The sequence below is a fragment of the Pundamilia nyererei genome, unplaced genomic scaffold (genome assembly GCF_000239375.1).
Source record: "Pundamilia nyererei isolate P.nyererei 1_Seehausen unplaced genomic scaffold, PunNye1.0 scaffold00117, whole genome shotgun sequence".
NCBI classification, from domain to species: Eukaryota; Metazoa; Chordata; class Actinopteri; order Cichliformes; family Cichlidae; genus Pundamilia; species Pundamilia nyererei.
In genome coordinates, this window is record NW_005187518.1 from 1,876,554 (window position 1) to 1,894,923 (window position 18,370).

The following is an 18,370-nucleotide window of genomic DNA, read 5'->3' on the forward strand; positions in this document are numbered from 1 at the left end:
AAGAGATTTTCTAAATATCTGTGTGTGTGTGTGTGTGTGTGTGTGTGTGTGTGTGTGTGTGTGTGTGTGTGTGTGTGTGTGTGTGTGTGTGTGTGTGTGAGACAGACACACTGAGACACTTGGAAAAGTTCTTAGAAAGAATAAAGGTATCTGACATTTCCTGATATGATAAACAGCAGAAGAGACAATTGACAGCACACTACCACCATCTGGTGGCAAAACACTGATGCCACCACTTGCATTTATTTACCAATGAAATACACACAACTGTTTGCTGATTAATTAGTTTAAACTGTGTGAAAAATAGTGAGTGACTGTAAGTTCAGAAATAAAATTAATACAATGTTCTAAAATCTTTTGGATGTGGATGTTTTGGACATGAGATGTTTCCTTGTGTTCTTTTCCGGCCTTAGTAGAATTATGTAGCACTTGGGGGCAAAGATGCAGCCCAGCAATCCATAACTTGAGGCCAAGATAGCAAACACCTCTGTGACTGTGGAGTACTTTCCAGGAGAGCTGATGTAGGCAGGAATAAACGCTATCCACACAGCACAAAAAATTATCATACTGAATGTGATGATTCTGGCCTCATTGAAATTGTCCGGAAGTTTCCTGGCCAGAAAAGCCAAGACAAGACAGAGAAAAGCCAGCAGGCCAATGTAGCCCAGGACCAGAGCATATGCTAGATGGGAACCTTTGTCACAGAGAAGAATAACAATAGGGCTATCACGTGGCATTAGTTTTTGTGGCATTGGGGGAGCAACAACCAGCCATACTGTACAGATGATTACCTTTATTAAAAAAAAAAAGTACATGTTTAGTATTTCAACTTTTTAAAGAAATGCTCCATAATTATTCTTATCTTAATAAAAAGTAAAAATTCTTTACCTGGACAAGTGTACAACAGGTAATGATTATCCTTTGCTGCAAAGGCCCAAACCATTTTATGACATGACTGCCTGGAAGTGTAGCCTTAAAGGCAATTAGGACCACTATGGTTTTCCCCAGAATGCAGGAGATACAGAGGACAAAGGTAATTCCAAATGCTGTGTGGCGCAGCAGGCAGGACAACTTAGAGGGCTGACTGATGAAGATCAGGGAACACAGGAAACACAGAGTCAAAGACAAGAGTAGCAGGAAGCTCAGTTCAGAGTTATTAGCCCTAACAATGGGGGTGCTTCTGTGACAGTAGAATATGAAGGCCACAAAGCAGGTGCTGAAGATGCCAGTGAGGGAAATAACCATCAGAATGATTCCCATAGTGTCACTAAAGGAAAGGAACTCCATCTGTTTGGGGATGCAGGCAGTCTTCTCAGCACTGGACCAGAACTCTGGCAGGCATTGGATACACTCTATGGCATCTAAAGGAAAGACAGAAAGGCCTTAACTGCCATATTGTGACTTTTCCACAGCAAATGCACTGGGTAAGTCACATTGTAAACAGTAATGTGGCCAAATGGCATTTCCTCACCAGTCTGATTGCTAATCTCCCCAGCTGCACAAACCACACAATCATGGCAGCAAATAGGGAAGTTAGGTCTGATTGCTTTCCGGGTCCCTGGGGGACAAACATTGCTGCATACTGACAAGGGAACCTAAGGCAAAGTGGAATCACAAACTACACTGGTCACATAATGAAAACCTGAATATACAAATTACAGTTCAGAAAATTGTTGTTGTATTCTGCTGAGACCCTTACTTTGGTTTGGTTACCAGCCCATAAAATGTTCTCTTCCTGGATTTGAAGTTTATGGTGTGAAGCTGCAGTTGTCTCATCAAATTTACCGACAGTGACAAAATCCATTTTTCCATTTGGCTTCAGCTGCCAGTTAACAAGGTCATACATGGCTCTAGGGTCACCATTCCCATCAAACTTTGTTTCGTCACCAAAAGTGTTGAAATATTTTACCTGTTTTATATAATGAAGCAGCTAGAAAAAAAGTAGATATGATCATTTGAGTAAAGTGACATCTGTAAATTTATAATGAATTATTAAACAAAGTAGTACCTGCCATGGCTTTATACTGTCCATATCTGGACATGCTTGCTGAAGAAATGGTCCTTTTCCTTTCACACAGCTTCTCATAGCCTTGATTGCATGGGCAAGGGCATACACAGCGTTATAGACATTGTAGGAAATCCTTAGCTGTGACACATCTGAATAGATATTTGCTATGCTCCCCAACTCTTCTGTTCCAGAGCATGGAGGATTACCCTCAGTATTATATTTTTGATCTTCAGCCTCTACACCCAGACTGCACTGAAACACCTCTTCCCAGAAGGGTGCCAGGAAGGGATCATTACTTGCATCTGAGCTTAAGGGATTCAAACGAAGAAGGAAATCTCGCAATCCAGGTATGTCTGCTCGCCGAATGGCAAATCCCATCGAACCCTGGAGGATGTGATGGTACTTTCTAGGGGTGGAAAGAATGGCAGCTGTGCTCCAAGCCTCACTGGCCAGCCATTGTATCCCAGCAAGCTCCATTCTGAATTCATGAAACATGTAGATTTGTGTTTTTACAGTGATAAAAAAACATTATAGACTTAAAGTCAGCAAATAAAACAGATGATACTGAGGACTTGTGGAAGAATCCAACCTGAGCACTTCATCAAACAGAGCTGCTGCGTCTTGTTCCACGGCAAACACCAGAATCACCCAAACCCCAGATGATTGGATGTTGGAAACAATAGATGATATCGTGCTCTGCGCTCTGTTCTTAGGTATAATTTCATGAAGAGCAACACAAGCACCCAACTTTGTAACCTAAGAGAGCAATAAAGAAGATAAATAACAGTAAATATCATTTTCATAGTTATTTTAGTAAGATACTCAAAGAAAAGCAAAAGAATGCAATTTTATTATGAATACCTTTATTTGTAATTGTCTGACTCACCTCATTTACAAAGATATTAGCCCCACCACGACCATAATCATCATCCCCTGCAATCACACCCACCCAAGTCCAGCCAAAATGCTTGACAAGTTGTAGTAGTGCATCTACCTGGCAGTAGAAAAAAAACCCAAGACTAACACAGAGAACCAAAACAAAAAACAAATATAAAATAAAACAACAACAAAAAACAATGCAAAATATATTTTTGTTTGAGTGTTGCAGTGAACCTGGAAGAAGTCACTGGGCATGGTCCTTAAAAAGGCGGGGAACTTGTTTTTGTCACTGAGACATGCACAGCTTGAGAAATAGCTAACCTATAAAAACAAAACAAACAAAAAAAAATCCCATAAATTTCAATGTAAAATAAAACCTTATTGAACCTTAAAAGACTCTTAAATTAGTCTGTTGGATTTAATTCACAGTCTTGACCTACCCTAGTGGTAATTCCAAAAAAAAAAAGACAATAAGCAATGCACACTACTATGTCGATTACAGAGTATTTTACAAGCTGTGAGAAACCTACCTGTGGCACATGAAAGACTCCCAAGAAATGAGCTACTACAAGAGACTGAGTAGAGCCCCCATCTCCAATCACTGCTGGTATGGACTCATGACAGACTCCTTGCTGGTGTGTATTTCCTGCTGAATTGTTCTCTGTACCCCTTAACTCTAATACAGCCTTTAGAGCCTGATGGGGTGTACTGCATGAATCATATATCTTATAGCCCAGTGTGATGTTGGGAAGGAGATTGCCCTTTCTGTTAATTTCCTCAATGGCAAAGATCATAGTTTGCATCCAACGGAATGTCCGAAAATTAAACCTGGAAGAAAACAGCAAGAAATTTACATTTGAGATGCACAGGTTGACTGGCCAGGGACTAGAACTGGATGATTTCCATTGTTCTGAGTGAGGACTGGTAACTGGCATACCAGTCTCACGTAGTCTCACGTCATGCATGTACAACACATGCACAGTGATGCAAGCAAATAGTTACTTGTTACATGGTACCATGTTGCTAGGATACAAGCTCCTTTCTGTGAGAGTAGACACAAAGTTCACCAAAGCTATCAGGTAGGGGACTACAATGAAAATAATCCTGTCAACTAACATTTGTGACACTTAAATTATCTTAAAGATTAAAGATTTCTAACAAAGGCAATGTGGCACAAGCTAAAGCTAACAAGAAGTCAAATCTAGTCACAACCCAGCAGCCTCAGTATGCACAAAGGATCACTAATTATAAGGAAAATAATGGAAACAAGTTAAAACAGAGGAAATGATCAGTGTCCTGTTATTTGGTCAATTTATAAACATTCTGGAAAATTATGTCAGCAACTGACATTTGTTTTGTTACATAAACGTGTTGCACCTGTGTAAAGCTGGGGGTACAGTGTGTGCATTAATTACAGTTAATTGTTCTTAAAATAACTTTATTTTCAGTTGGTTCAGTGAGAGAAGATTCTCCAACGTATTGCAGTTTGGGGGAAATTGTAAAGCTTAAGTTATTTTGTATCCATAATAAACAAAATATTTTGCATTAAAAGTTTATTTTTATTTGTACATGCTTTTAATTATAGCTCTTCGCAATCAGCAAAAATGATATTCCCAAGTAACACTATATTTCAACATCCTTAATGTGAAGTTCCAAACAGCAATGTTAAGGATATTTAAAGAACTCTTACCTCGTGCACTGGGTAGACGGAGGTGTAGAAGTGAAAGACAGACTGGGCTCCACCACCATGTCATGAAGGGAGAAGAGTCCTCCTAATATGATGTCCCCTTTTTTTTCCAGTGCAGGCAGGCTCATCGTGCCAGGAATTATCTCACATTGATCTTGGTACAAGTCATAGGCAAAAATCCCTGTCCACAAAAGACTAAAGAGGACAAGCCTTGCTCTTCTCCATGAAAGACTAAACTTTGTTAATGTCAGTGTCATCCATAAAGGGTTCATCCTTTCTGGAAAATAAATAACTATATACATCTGATAGTAAATTTTGCAAAACTTATAGAAATTTGACCATGACCAAAAAAAACTAATAAATTAAAAAACAGTTAACTTGTTAAGAAAAAGCATGAAGAATGCATCATTACATCATTAACTTATGCTGACACAAACACAACATTTAAAGAAATGTAACATACAGTATTTGGCCAACATAAGTTGATTAATATAAGCTCAATCTAGTAGTTAAAATACTTTCTATCAATCTGCTGTATCTTCCACCCCTACCAGTGGTGCACAAATAACTGTATAGTCTTTGGCATCAAGTAAGAGATGCTGCCCTGTATGATATATATGCTCTCTGTCTCATGCTGCAACTGTCAGATTGGCACTATCTCCCTGGAACTTATGATCAAAGGAAACAGAACAGGTTCACAACAAGTAACAACAACAACAAGGAACTGGGATGGGCACCTGACCATAATGAAGAAAGACATGAGCTGTCTCATGTCTTAGTGTTATGCCTGACTAGGTATTCATCCTTCAGGGATAAGGAAAGGCACATAGTAGTGCAGTGTTAGACAGGGCTTCTACACTACATCACACGTGAATACATTACTTTTAGAACATACACACAGCTGTACTTTTATCAATATAAAATACATTAAATTGACTTACACTGATTTACTCTAACCCTGAACCCTTTCTCCTACAATTCCCTAAACTTTTAAGGTACATTTAAAATAACCATAATTCAGCCATAATTAGATTTTTATGCTTTTAGGATTTATGTTCTGACTTACTTTTGGTGCCTAAAAGAAAGGTGAGACTCTGGAGTAATTTAGTGATTATTTATGAGTCATTGGTGTGTTTTGCATATTGTTATCAAGACAAACTCTGCAGGCTACAAAACACAGCAAAGCAGAATGAATATCACATGTTGTATGTTGTGCTGCCTCAGGCCATGCGATTGTGTTATGCACCTAATATGTCCCTGAGTGATGCTCAGAAGTGGAAGGATGGTGTCCTAGGAGACAGTGTTTAGTATTAGGATACGATAATCTCTGTATTGTTTAGTTGAGCTTTTTAACAAGACCTTAGGCTCAAAGGATCAAATGCTCTCATGGGAAAGGATTAACATTATTTTATTCTAAAAACAACTTGATGAAAAGAAAAAAAATAGACTGTAGTTAAAAGCTATCCTCGCTGGGAGATGGGTATCATGGTAAGTGAAGTTCCTCTCTTATAACAATACAAAGACAATATAAATGAATCAACTTTCTAAAAAAGGAAGAACAGAAAGAAAATACTGAGTCACAGTTAAGATCTTTGTCTTGCCTTCCTCCCCTCACCCCAACTGGCAGCCCCTCGCTGAGCCTGGTTCTGCTGGAGATTTCTTCCTGTTAAAAAGGAGTTTTTCTTTTCCAATGTTGCCAAGGCACTTACTATGATGTGTAGGGGCGGTTTTTCTGTTTTCTTTGATTATTTTAGGAGTTCTCACCTGCAACATCGTCACCATTTTCTCTGCAACAGCTGGAGTTAAGCGTGTGAGAAATCGGGCAGGGCAAACTGTATGGAGATCGCACCAGGCTATTGGTTCTGAATGATTATGATTCACTAACATGGTGGCGAGAACAAAATAGACTGGTATGCAACACCGTTACCACACATTTCTGTCATTTGACTTTAACATTCCATCCTTGTACCTTACATCTCCCATCATAAATCAGACAGACACACATACATATATGCACATATGTCATTACACACACACACACACACACACACACAGTTGCTAGCTCATATATAACAAATTAACTTACTGTTCCTCAGATAGATGATTTTGTTGGCCCTTACTGGACACTGACTTTTAACAATACATGAATGGATGGTTGTTAGTGGCATATGAAGGAATCCAGATGAGGGTTGATACCTTCATGTTTGAGGCCAGTGAAGTGTCATGTGTTGACTGTGAAGCAGACAGGTAAGACCCATATGCTGGACAAATGCGCAGTTCATTTCCCCAAATTTGAAGTGTAGACCAGTGTAGACTTTGTGGTCCCATATATCCCACAATTCATAGCGCGGCGGTGGGTGTGGATATTTTGTTTCGAAAAAAACGGCGGATGCCTGAAGCGTGGCCGCCAAAGAGTAAACTTCCAAAAGTAAGTACTGAATATTATGTCACTTATTTATGTGCGATGTATGTTTAATAATGAAGAACATTAAAACATTACTGTTGGCCACATGTTGGCAAATATATGTGTCATTAGTGATGTTTGTACTTTCAGCGCCAACTTGGTTTTAAAGCTTTTACTTTAAAATATACGCTGTTCAATAGTTGACTTAATCTTACAGAGAATGTGATGATTTTATAGATAATTAAAGTCAGTCATATATCTACAAACACAACAAGCTGAAAGTCAGTGATGCTGCTCGGTTTGCAGTCCTGAATATCACGGCACAAGCAGGATTCACTGCACTGTTAATGTTAGCTATGTTATATTGCTGCCTCTGTTCGGTGGTGTCGAGCCAAACAGACTTTAACATGTGTTTGAACGAGCTGACGGTTCACTCGTTAAGCTGAAAGAAAGATGCTTTAATCACAAGAATCACACATGTGTCCACTGTACCAGCTGGGAACCAGGGGCGATTCTAGGATCAGAGCTTTGGGGATGCTGAGCACCCAGACAGCTGCGCAGCCAGGCAAGATAAACTTTACTCGTCACGATGAGACTTCTTCCCTGTCTCTGTCAGTCCCTGCATTCCTAAATGTCTCCAGTTTTCCCGAGTTCTTTCTGATTGTCTCCTTGGTGCATTTAAACCCCTGTTCCTCCTCATCATCTGTTGTCTTCGTCTCCGTTATCAGTCATCATAATTTTACCATCTCTGTTCAAGTCTGCAAATTTCTTTATTAAATCATAAGATTCTGAAATTCATCAACTCTCTCTGTGCCTGGGTCCTCGTCACAAAACATGACATCACTGTTTTGTACATCTTAATACAATTTAATCTCCACACTTGTTAAAGAAAAGCAAAACACTTTTTTGAAAAGTCTGTAACAAAACCATCAAATCTAATCATGGTTATTTAAATGCTGCAAAAGAAGAATGGATTGGAATAAAAACAAATACATATCCTAACCTTAATTACTGGGGGAAAATTATGAATGATGCTCATAGTGAGTTATTTACTTAATCACTTTACTTTTTACATACACATTTTAATGTGTATGTAAAATATAATACAGATACATAAAAATACACTTCAAAAATAGAAGTCCTTGAAATGTACAAATGTACAAAATATTAATTTAAAACAATTATAAAAATGGAGGCAACTTTGCCAATGGTACAATGTATACTATGTATGAAAAGATCTTTATTGCAGATACTACTATGGCTCTGCAGATGTTTTTATTTCATTTTAACCTATTTCACCTCACCTTGAGGTTAGCACATCTGTCTATCACTTTTGGTGGTCAACTCTCTCAAGCAGTTTAAAAGTGTCTGTTTTGCCTGTCACTATTCCCTGTCTGTTTTCTTACCTGGTTCTTCCTGACCTTGTAATTTCTCCTCACATTCCCCTCTTTCCTCTCTCCCTCTTTGGACTGACAATCATGCACAAATAGATTGTATTCAATTAAATGAAAAAATTACATTAATATGAAAAAAAATACTATTATGATCACTAATGAAAAAGTCCTCTCTCAGTGTACTTTCAACCAAAAGGCAAATAACCAAACTACATGTACAGCTGGTAGAAGATGTAAATATTGAAACACTGATCCAGCGAACTGCGCGTACTACGAAGCGTGCGGTCGCTGGATTGGGACATAGCCAGAGAGATGCAGTCAATACATACACAGGAGGAGATGGGGAAGTGGAGACAGCTGGGAACACAGCAGGGGCAAATCAGCAGTAACGACACAGGTAAAGCAAAGCTGAACATAATGCACAAGAGACACCGGCCACCACAATAAAACAGAAAGCATAACCACTGAGACAGAGACAAAGACACGAACTTGACATGGACAAGAAAGTTAAACAAACAGAGACACAACTGACTTCATGAGGAGGGACATGGGAGGAATGAAATCTAAAGACTAGATAATACAACAGAAAAAATAAATAAATATAAAACAGAGGGATTACAACTACAATAAGAACCAAAACCTGGAAAAGAATCTTAACTGCAGAATATTAAATAAAACAAAATCAAAGGTCCAAACACATAAATGCTAGGTCGCAGACCGACAACTATGAAAACAGATTGTTTTATCTTTTCTGTTTTGGAGAAAGTCACTGCTACAAGTGGTCTGAAGTAGCTTTGGGTATTGGTCGCAATTGAGAAGGATGAAGATTAAATTCCACAGACAGATTAGTTCTGTCTCAGCATTAATGTGGGAATTGTAACCACACTTTTTCACTGATGCTTCCCTTTGTTGGATTTACCTTACAAGCTCATTTCACTGGACCCCGCCTGGTAGAGTGACAAATCAGTGACATGCAACACTAAATCTTGGAGAAACTCTAGGAGAAATTATATAAAAATGATGAAATTATATCTTTCTTGGGACGCCTTTCTAGGCTGCATCACGTTTCATGTGTGTTGCTCCTCCATATCATCCCTCTGGTGACAGCCTGATTGCTGAAAGGAGCATAAATTGAAAGTTTCGGAGGTCTTGCTTAATTTACAGTCATCTCTGTCCCATCAGTCTGAGTCTGCAGATATTATCAGCTCGATAGAGAACAACGTGTTCATTTTCTTTCTTCCTTATTAGATGTCATTTTTGCGCCGTTATATTGATGTAAAGGGCTACAAACAACTAGTTTGATAATCAGCTAATCCAAATCCAATCTATCTATTTATCTGACTTCTTTTTCTCATCTTTACGTTAGGTAGTGAGGTTAGGTGTAGTGTAGTTTCTTTCTTTTGGTTAGGATATCTTGATGTAATTGGAGATAAAATATCTGAATTTCAGGAGCAGGACCATGCCTCCAAACATGCTCATTCCGGTTCTCATCGATATATGTCCCCCAAGTTTATATGCCCCACCGTCCCTGCCCTTTACAATTCGTTAACGTCTTCACTTCTATTTAGTACATGGGGATCTGCCAGGCCCGGGAACCTCCGCCAGTCCCCTTCGAGGCCTTTCCCAAACCGTAGCTCAATTTATGTCCAAGCCATTCACCTTTATCTACTAAAACGATGTAAAACCTCATATGAGGACGTGGGCCCAGCGAGTGAATCTATCTATCATGGAATGCATGTCACACATATCTAATTCCTTAGATTTGTTTGTCTGATATTTTCAGCTAGAACGATCTCTTTCTCAGCCTCATCCTAGAAGGGACATAACATGACAGTAAAGGAAACACTCTGGATTTAGCAGTCAATTTGAATTTAAAGTATTACCTGTGGCTTCAGCTTTTAAGTATAGGCTGGATTTGCAGAATGCCTGGAAGGTGAAGAGCTCAGAAATCAGGAATAACATTGAGTATAATAAGTGCAAAAATTACATGGCTGTATCGAGCATACAGAAGAGATTAAGAACATAGAATTACAAATTCTAGCTGGCCTGGAAACACATTTTCTCTGCTGTTCTAAGGAAAATGAAAATGATCCAGGCAATATGTATGCCTATACTCTACATGCACTCTGTTGGATATATATGGAAAAATAAAGAACCTCTGGTTGTGATATGATGGTATAGGGCTTGATTCACTATGCAGATCAAGCAATTCCTTGTTGTTTCTCACACAGTGAATATTGAGCAAAATTTCACTGCCTCTCACTGTCATGCAAAAATCATTTCCTTTTGTACTGGAAGAAGTAAGAGACCTGCGGCCTATTAGAGTCTTCAGAATATTCAGTCTCCAGGCTAATAGTCTGTTCAGAGAATGAAGGTTACTTCAAACTTTGCGGTTTGATTTTCAGCATTTTTAGCATGAATATTTTTTCCCACAAAATCAACTTAAAGCCAGTGGTGTGGGGCAACTTTTTTTATTATTATAATAAAATAATAATAAAGAATCAGCTGAATTAAGAGGCTTGAGCAGACAAAGTTAACTGTAAATATCTACACAGTGGGGATTGAAAATATGAATGAAAAATGAATCTGATGTGTTGACAAAGCAGCTGGTTAAACATATTCAGATAATTTCATAGATGCTACTTCGAAAGTGTACCTACTCTCCCATCAGATTACCGTCAAAGACCAGTGGTTTATCCATAATGTGCACGTGCAAATTACAAGAAAAACACAGCTGGCCTTTCAGCTTGTCCAGTTAAAGTAATTTTTAATGGAGAATGGACACGTCCCCAAAACAGAGAGAACTGAGTTTTTTCTGAGATTGACACAAGTGAAGCTGACTGCAGCCACAAGATGGCAGTAATATAAAGGATGGATGCACATGTTGATTGACAGGCGCGAAGATCTCTGACAGTGACAGCATTGTCTGAGATCAAAAGAAAGAGGTTGGTTTCCTATGGTACACATTAATATATATGTATTTTTAGACAGCATTGCTTGCCTTGCTTGTCCTGTCAGAATGCCACAGGAGTTATGGAAAATTTTGAAAATTCTTGTTATTAATTAAAATGGTAACTATTAAGCAAACTTCAGTTAAACACCACAACTTTTGATTTTCCTAAAATAAATCTCATATCTCAAATCCTATACATACTACAGGCTATAGTAAGAAGGAACAATTGGGTGGCATACACACAGTTGTACAAGCTATTTGGATAGAGCACCACTTTGCTAACGTTTGGAAGAAGACCCAAAATGTCACAATAAGAAGAAAGGGAAATTGGTTAGGATGTTCAGCAACAACCCAGGAACCACCAAGCCTGCCAGAAACTAGAAACTGCTGAAAAAGTAGTGTCACTGTCCACAAGAAGCCAGTTTTACATAACCATGGACTGAATGGTTCAAAATTGCCACTTTCAAATCAATATTCAGCTGCCCAAATTGACAAGCCAAATGATTTCTGGGAGAAATGCTTTATGGTCAAACAAGAAAAAGATCAAACTATTTAGCCAAATTGACAAGAGGTATTTTTGGAGTAGGAGTACCAGTTATTAAGCATGGTGGTGGTATCATGCTCTCGGGTTATTTTGCTAGTACATTGCACAAAGTCAATGAAATAATTAACATCACCTCAAATCAACAGCTTCAACTTAAAAACAACTGGTTGTTCCAAGACAACAAACATCAAAAGTGATTTTGAAACTCATAAAGTTATAAAGTAAAGAGTTGTCAGTTATCCAACCAGAATTATGCTAGAAGGTTGTTGCTGTCTACCAGGAGCATTTGGTGTGGTGCAGCATTTGGTGTGGTGCAGCTCGATAAAAGTCATTTAAGGGGTAGTGGTCACATCACAATTTAGACTCAGTGCCATCTTATAAATGTATAGATATATTATACGATTTAAAATATATATGCATACGCTTATGTATAACATGAAATATGTCACACATATTCACAGACACAAAAGTTTTTAAATATCCTTCACTTGTGGCAAGTTTTTTTGATGTTTGCATGTCACTTGTTTGTGAACTTGTAGATGATGAAAACAACATGTGTTGTCTTAATCTGAATGAATAACAACATGCATTGAAGCATAAGTGTGTGCACTTGGGAAGCACTTAAACTTGTTTGTGAGCATATTATGAAAGGGAAACTATGTTATGACATCAACCTAAACCTGCCAATTTACCTTTTTCCCAGAGGGGTGAGAGGTAGACAAGGGGCAAACTGGGCAAGAAAAGACAAGCAAGTGTTTTCGACAAGACTGATGACATCTGGCCCTTAGGATAGAAAACAAGCGCACACCAGGTGTTGCGTTGAAAACTAATTAATTTAGAATTTTTTTAATTGAAGGTTACCTTGTTTCTCTCAAAACAATTAGCATTGATGCCATTAATTAGTGAGATGGCAGTGAGACATTAGTTACTGTCACCTGCAATTATTAGTTTAATATTGAAGAGCAGAAAAAAAAACTCTTCTAAGTTAACTTTAAGAAACATACACACATACTGAGTACAAAGGTATACAAAGTATAAAGGTTTCTCTTCAAGGGTGTCATTGTTTTCACAATTTGAAATTAAACATTACATTTCAAAGTAGTTTATCTAATTTATTTTCAAGCTAATGCTGTACATATATATTTATATTCATTAGGTTTACAAGGATTAAAAATATCAGTATGAGTTCAAATAACATTGGCTGTATTCAGGCCACTCAAATCTCCATCATGACTTTCAGACTTCATTGTAACTCTAATTCTGCTGAATATCTTCTATTTGATTGTCATCTACCCACAATTTAATTGTAATTCAGTTATCTAGCTGTAAAACCTTTTAGGCAGAACTGGGAAATATAGTCTTTTTCTTCTATGACCACAGTCATCTTTAGAATTTCCCTCCTTGCAGCCTTTTAAAAAGTATCCACACATCATCATCAATTCTTTGGTAAATGTCATATTTTGATATGGACACTTGGGCCTGTGACTATCTCCTAGTATGCAGCAGAAATCAGGGCAGTGGGAAAAGACTTGCCGCCAAAGATGGCCTTAACCAAGTACCCCTATTGGTTCCATTGAATTTTGGCAAACAAAGCAATTGTTTGATTTCAGTCCTTTTGTGAGTTTGCACTTCACATCAGAAGATGTTTCTCATTATTACTGAATGTCACCGTTATACCTGAAGCCCAGTGATATTTTGCAAACATTTGGATTTACTCTTAAGATTGTCCCTGTAAGAGAAACTACTGTGACCTTATAGAGTCATGAGAAAAGAAAGTACATCTTCTTTCAGTTCTAAGGTTTTATGTATCTGGACATAACAAAAAATAAATAAACCATCTGGTCCTTACCAGGTTCAAAAATTATTTCAACACATCTTGAGGTACACAGCAATAAATAATCTAACATACATATTACATACAGTATATCATTTTTGTTTTTAACAAAAACTATCCCAGAATGAAGAAACAATGAGTCAGAAACTATCAAGATGACTCAAGAACCACCTTTAGCAACATAAACTTGAAGTAATGTTCTGCATATCTTTACCAATCCCTCACATCACTGAAGAGGAATTTCAACCCAATGATATTAACACTATTGCTTCAGATTATTGATATTTGTGGGCATTTTTTCCCAGTGATAGCATTCTGGCCAGGGTGAGGTCTGTCACCTTGATTCTTTACTTTCTCAGGCATTATGTTCTAGATTTGCTGCTGTGCTTTGGATCACTGCTCTGTTCCATGATGTAGTTTAGGCCAAGCTTTAGCTCTCGGATAGATGATCTCACATTAGACTCTACAATACTTTGGTATCAATGTGCTCAGATTCTGTGGTGAAATGGGCCCAAAACATCACCCCTCTACCACTGTGCTTGATATGTGGTATGAGGCGTCTGTGCTGATGTGCTGGATTTGGTTTCTAACAAACATGCATTATGGTTAGACATTTCCATTTTTTTTCTCTGCTTTTGAAAGGATATTATTCCAGAGGTATTGTGGTTTATTAGGGTGTTGCCATACTTGTTAAGGCTTTTTTCTAATTGTACTGTCATGAACTTCAATATTTAACATGCCAACTTGGGCCTATAGAGTCTGAGATGTGACTCTTAGGTGTTTTTGCAATTTCTTTAAACATTGCACAGTCTGACTGAACAAGTCCCTTAATTGGTTTTAATTAAAGACACAACATTGAATTTTAGGGCTTATCATCATTGAGGTTAAGAAATTAAGTTTCAATCTATAATAAGAACACACAGCCAGTGTCAATATTTGTGTGTCTGTGGCCATGCCACGTAAAAAAAAAAAATATATATATATATAATTTAACTTGTCGCTGTGCTTATGTTGAATTTCTTTATATTTCCCTCATGTGTTGGTCTACTTTTTGTTCTATAATTGTTGTATATATTTGTATTTATATGCATTTTTGTCCCCTTACAGTGTGTGTATGGACTAGTAATATTGGCTGTATACAGTTTTTTAGTTACTACTACTACTACTACTACTACTACTACTACTAATAATAATAATAATAATAATAATAATAATAATAATAATAATAATATGCTGCTGCTGCTGCTGCAGCACCAAAATATACACCATAACTGGAATTAGTATGGTTTTCAGTAATTCCACAATACTACCAGCAGATGACAGTATTGTCCATGGTATGGTGATCCAATGGAGGTACAAAGAAATCACTGATTTGTGATTGTGTGTATGTGTAATTTGTTAGGAAAAGTATTTTACTTTTTTTCTTTTATTTTCATTGATTTAAATCTTGCACTACATACTGTATTGCTGTCCCAGATGTGTTCTGTATAAGAACAAAATTAGGTTTCAGCTTTTATAATTTCTTATTTATTTCTCTCTTTCCATGTTCTACCCCATAATTTAGCTGACTTGTATTCTAAGTTCCCTGTTATGGTAATACTGACCTTCCAAGACTAACTCTAACACTTTAGTGTAGGCCCTTCACTCTTGCAACACTAAAATGCTCTCCTGAATATAAAGATCATTTAGCAATAATAAAGAACATCACTGGACTGCACAGAGATCTGACCTGATCCCCATTAAACAAGAACACAGGTAATAATCATCTGCTGCACTGCTACACACTTATAAATACTACATAAGTGTACCAAAGGAAGCAGATCGTTTTTGGATTGTTATCGAAATGTAGCTTAAATATTTATTATTTGTCAATGTTTTGCTAACCTACCCTGCAACAACCCTCATAATACCAAAGAGAATAAGCCCAGGTGTATAAAAAGTTCCGAACCAGTTGATTGATAATATGTCTTTTGACACTAAAAAAACATATACGAAGTTAGCTTCTGACTTTCATTCATTTCATCAAGTTCAAAAAGTAAGATCAATCATAGACTTTGGCCTTGACGGCACCAGCTCTCCAGTGGACATCATAAGGGTATCATGATGCAACACTCCTGGAAACAAGTATCTGCTAAGAGGATAGGTGTGTGAGCTGAGTGTATTCTGGAGGGAATTTCTCAGTTTGTTATTGTGCTTGTTACTGGGATGAGCCACAGGTGTAGGTCATGGTCAGGCCTTAGGCACCTGCACTTCAGCACCTGTGTTCGAACTTAATCAATACCCAAAGGTAAACAACCGTGACTGAAACACCAATTTAACTTTGCATAAACAAAATTAACAATATCTTTTGGTAATTCAAAAGGGCCCAAGAGGCACACCAGCTGCTACTGAACATCCCTTTGGCTGAAAGGCAACAATAACAAAATTAATTATTGCAAGGCTCAATACACTGCTAAATCAGTTATGCTAAATTGTTTATTTTGCTTCCTTGTCAAAAGTGTAACTTTAATCCCCTAATCCAAATGCAATACCTTCTTAAAGTGCCACACAGGGAAATAACTGAAAATACAAGGTAAACATGCCAAAAGCATTTAGCACAAATTCAAATCAAGAATGATTATGTGTAAATCCCCATGCAATATATAATGTTGTTTTTTGTTTGTTTCTTTTGTTTTTATTTCACATTCAAACTTTCTGTTCAAAGCAGACAGAACAAAGAAAGAAAGAAATTGACCGATTAAAAAAACAACAACATATTAGCCCAGATTTCTAGATTACTAGATGTAGGATTCCACATCACTATGTTCATCCAGCTGAGGTTTTGTTAGTCAAAAAGACTTTCAAATCATCTTCCCCAACTGTTCATAACAGTTTACAAAAAACAATAGTTACTATCGAAAACTACTGCACTAGTTGTTTTCTGAAAAAAATGACTTACTTGGTATGTCATGTTACAATATTAAGTGTAATGAAAAAGGCAGATATTTGGGTCACATTACCAGGAATAATGTACACGGTTATGACAGTGTTCAGCAGTAATACTACCATTTGTATGCTGGAACACAAATTTCCTATGTGATCTAAAATAGTCAATATTAAAACTTTGCAGCATTTTGAAGCCCTGCAAAATGGAAGTGCCTTGTTTGTATAAGTTCCCAAGATGAACAACTGCAAACCATATACTATATTTAATTATGGTCCCCACTTTTCATACCTTTACATTTTGAGGAACTGTATGTACACTGATGCATAAATTAACTAACTCTAAAAATGTAATCTTATTGAGCTACAGTTACACAAGATATGGTATTACTTGTGTTTTCACAAGTCTGTATTTAATTCACTTGTAAACTTCTGTTTTTCATTTGCAATGATATGGATCTATATATTATTGTTTTAGCACTGCGGTTATTGAAACACTGTTAATACAGTGGAATAAGTAAATCGGGTATAATTGAAGATATTCACAAATACATGTATGGATAAAATACTCTTGTAATTGTTTTTTGAAGACATATATTCTCATTATTTTCATTACAGCAAACAGAGTGTGTACAATCATATGTATAAAATAAAATAAACTGAATGAAAGAAAGGGAATCTGAACACTTTCAAGTTAAACATACGGTAGCATTCATCATCTCTACATTTTGAAATCAAGGCCTGCTGGCCATAACTCTGTGTGAAAATAGCCAAATAGTACATTTTACTCATAAATCAAATCCCACTAAACATCATATCTATATTGGGTCCATCAATTCTGGTCATGGATTAATGTCCAAAGCAGGTCCAGATCTTGGACATCCAAACTTGGACGTCAATATGATGTTCAACGTTTGAGCTTTGGACTGGGTAATATTTCTGGACATTATGTGTCTATGACAGGTGCAGGAAATGTACATTATTTATACATTTTTTTAAATCATTTTTTAATTACAAATGTGTTTTATTACAAAGAGCTTATGGTTGTAAGAGGAAGTGAACATGGTTGTGCTTGGTAGAGAAGTTGCAATGACAAGTAGGAGAAGTTTGTGAAAGTGTATATGTATGAACTGGACTATCTGCTCGACAGTCTTTGTCAACGCGCACATTTTCCAAACTGTGAGAAGCTGGGGACATGTCCACCGAGCAGCTGCTCACTTTTGTTTTAGCTTCAAGAGCCTGCGGCATCTTGGAGATGTGCACTGATCACTCTGCATTTCTTTGTACATAAATGTTATGATCTAGACCCATTTCAGAAGGTGGCATACTGTTCCAGATCATTTTCCAATAACTTCATTTGATTGTCTCAGCCACAAATGATAGCTATAGATGGATACAAAAGTGTAAACAAAGCAACAAAAAGATTAACTGGTAGTCTATAGAAAACATGTCCTTTACCCTCTGAAAATATGTGACTACTGACACTATCCGGTCTTTAAGTGATGACGTGACAAATCCTGCTTCCGGGCCTAACACAGACACCTAACACCTTCCGGGTCTGTGTTTAATATGGCTTTTGTGTTGTTAACATGTTTAATGTTTTGTATTTTCTTCTATTTAATCTCAAAAAGCTCCTAAAACAGTCAGTGATCACTGTTGACCTCCCTCGGCTTTTATTACCGCTAATCATTTATTTAAGCTCAGTTTTTAAAACCTTAGGATGTAACTACAGCCCAGCCCATGCA

At 37.2% G+C, this 18,370-nt stretch overlaps 1 protein-coding gene across 1 annotated transcript; it reads right to left on the reverse strand.

The window, feature by feature from the left end:
* Nucleotides 1-347: 347 nt before the first annotated feature.
* On the reverse strand, nt 348-17,873 carry LOC102199583 (extracellular calcium-sensing receptor-like). Its single transcript, XM_005742187.2, has 11 exons — nt 17,804-17,873; nt 4,578-4,755; nt 3,418-3,715; nt 3,122-3,208; nt 2,895-3,002; nt 2,598-2,764; nt 2,009-2,486; nt 1,700-1,930; nt 1,472-1,595; nt 889-1,361; nt 348-791 (listed from the first exon to the last, which is right to left on the reverse strand). Exons 1-11 carry the CDS (start codon nt 17,871-17,873, stop codon nt 348-350), a joined length of 2,658 nt encoding a protein of 885 aa, XP_005742244.2.
* Nucleotides 17,874-18,370: the final 497 nt, after the last annotated feature.

Coding starts and splice junctions, on each gene's coding strand:
- LOC102199583 (XM_005742187.2), bottom strand. CDS start 17,873: ATGCCGCAGGCTCTTGAAGCTAAAACAAAAGTGAGCAGCTGCTCGGTG. Junction 3,003..3,121: donor TGCCCAGTGACTTCTTCCAG/GTTCACTGCAAC, acceptor TTCTACTGCCAG/GTAGATGCACTACTACAACT. Junction 1,362..1,471: donor GGAGATTAGCAATCAGACTG/GTGAGGAAATGC, acceptor TCTTTCCTTTAG/ATGCCATAGAGTGTATCCAA.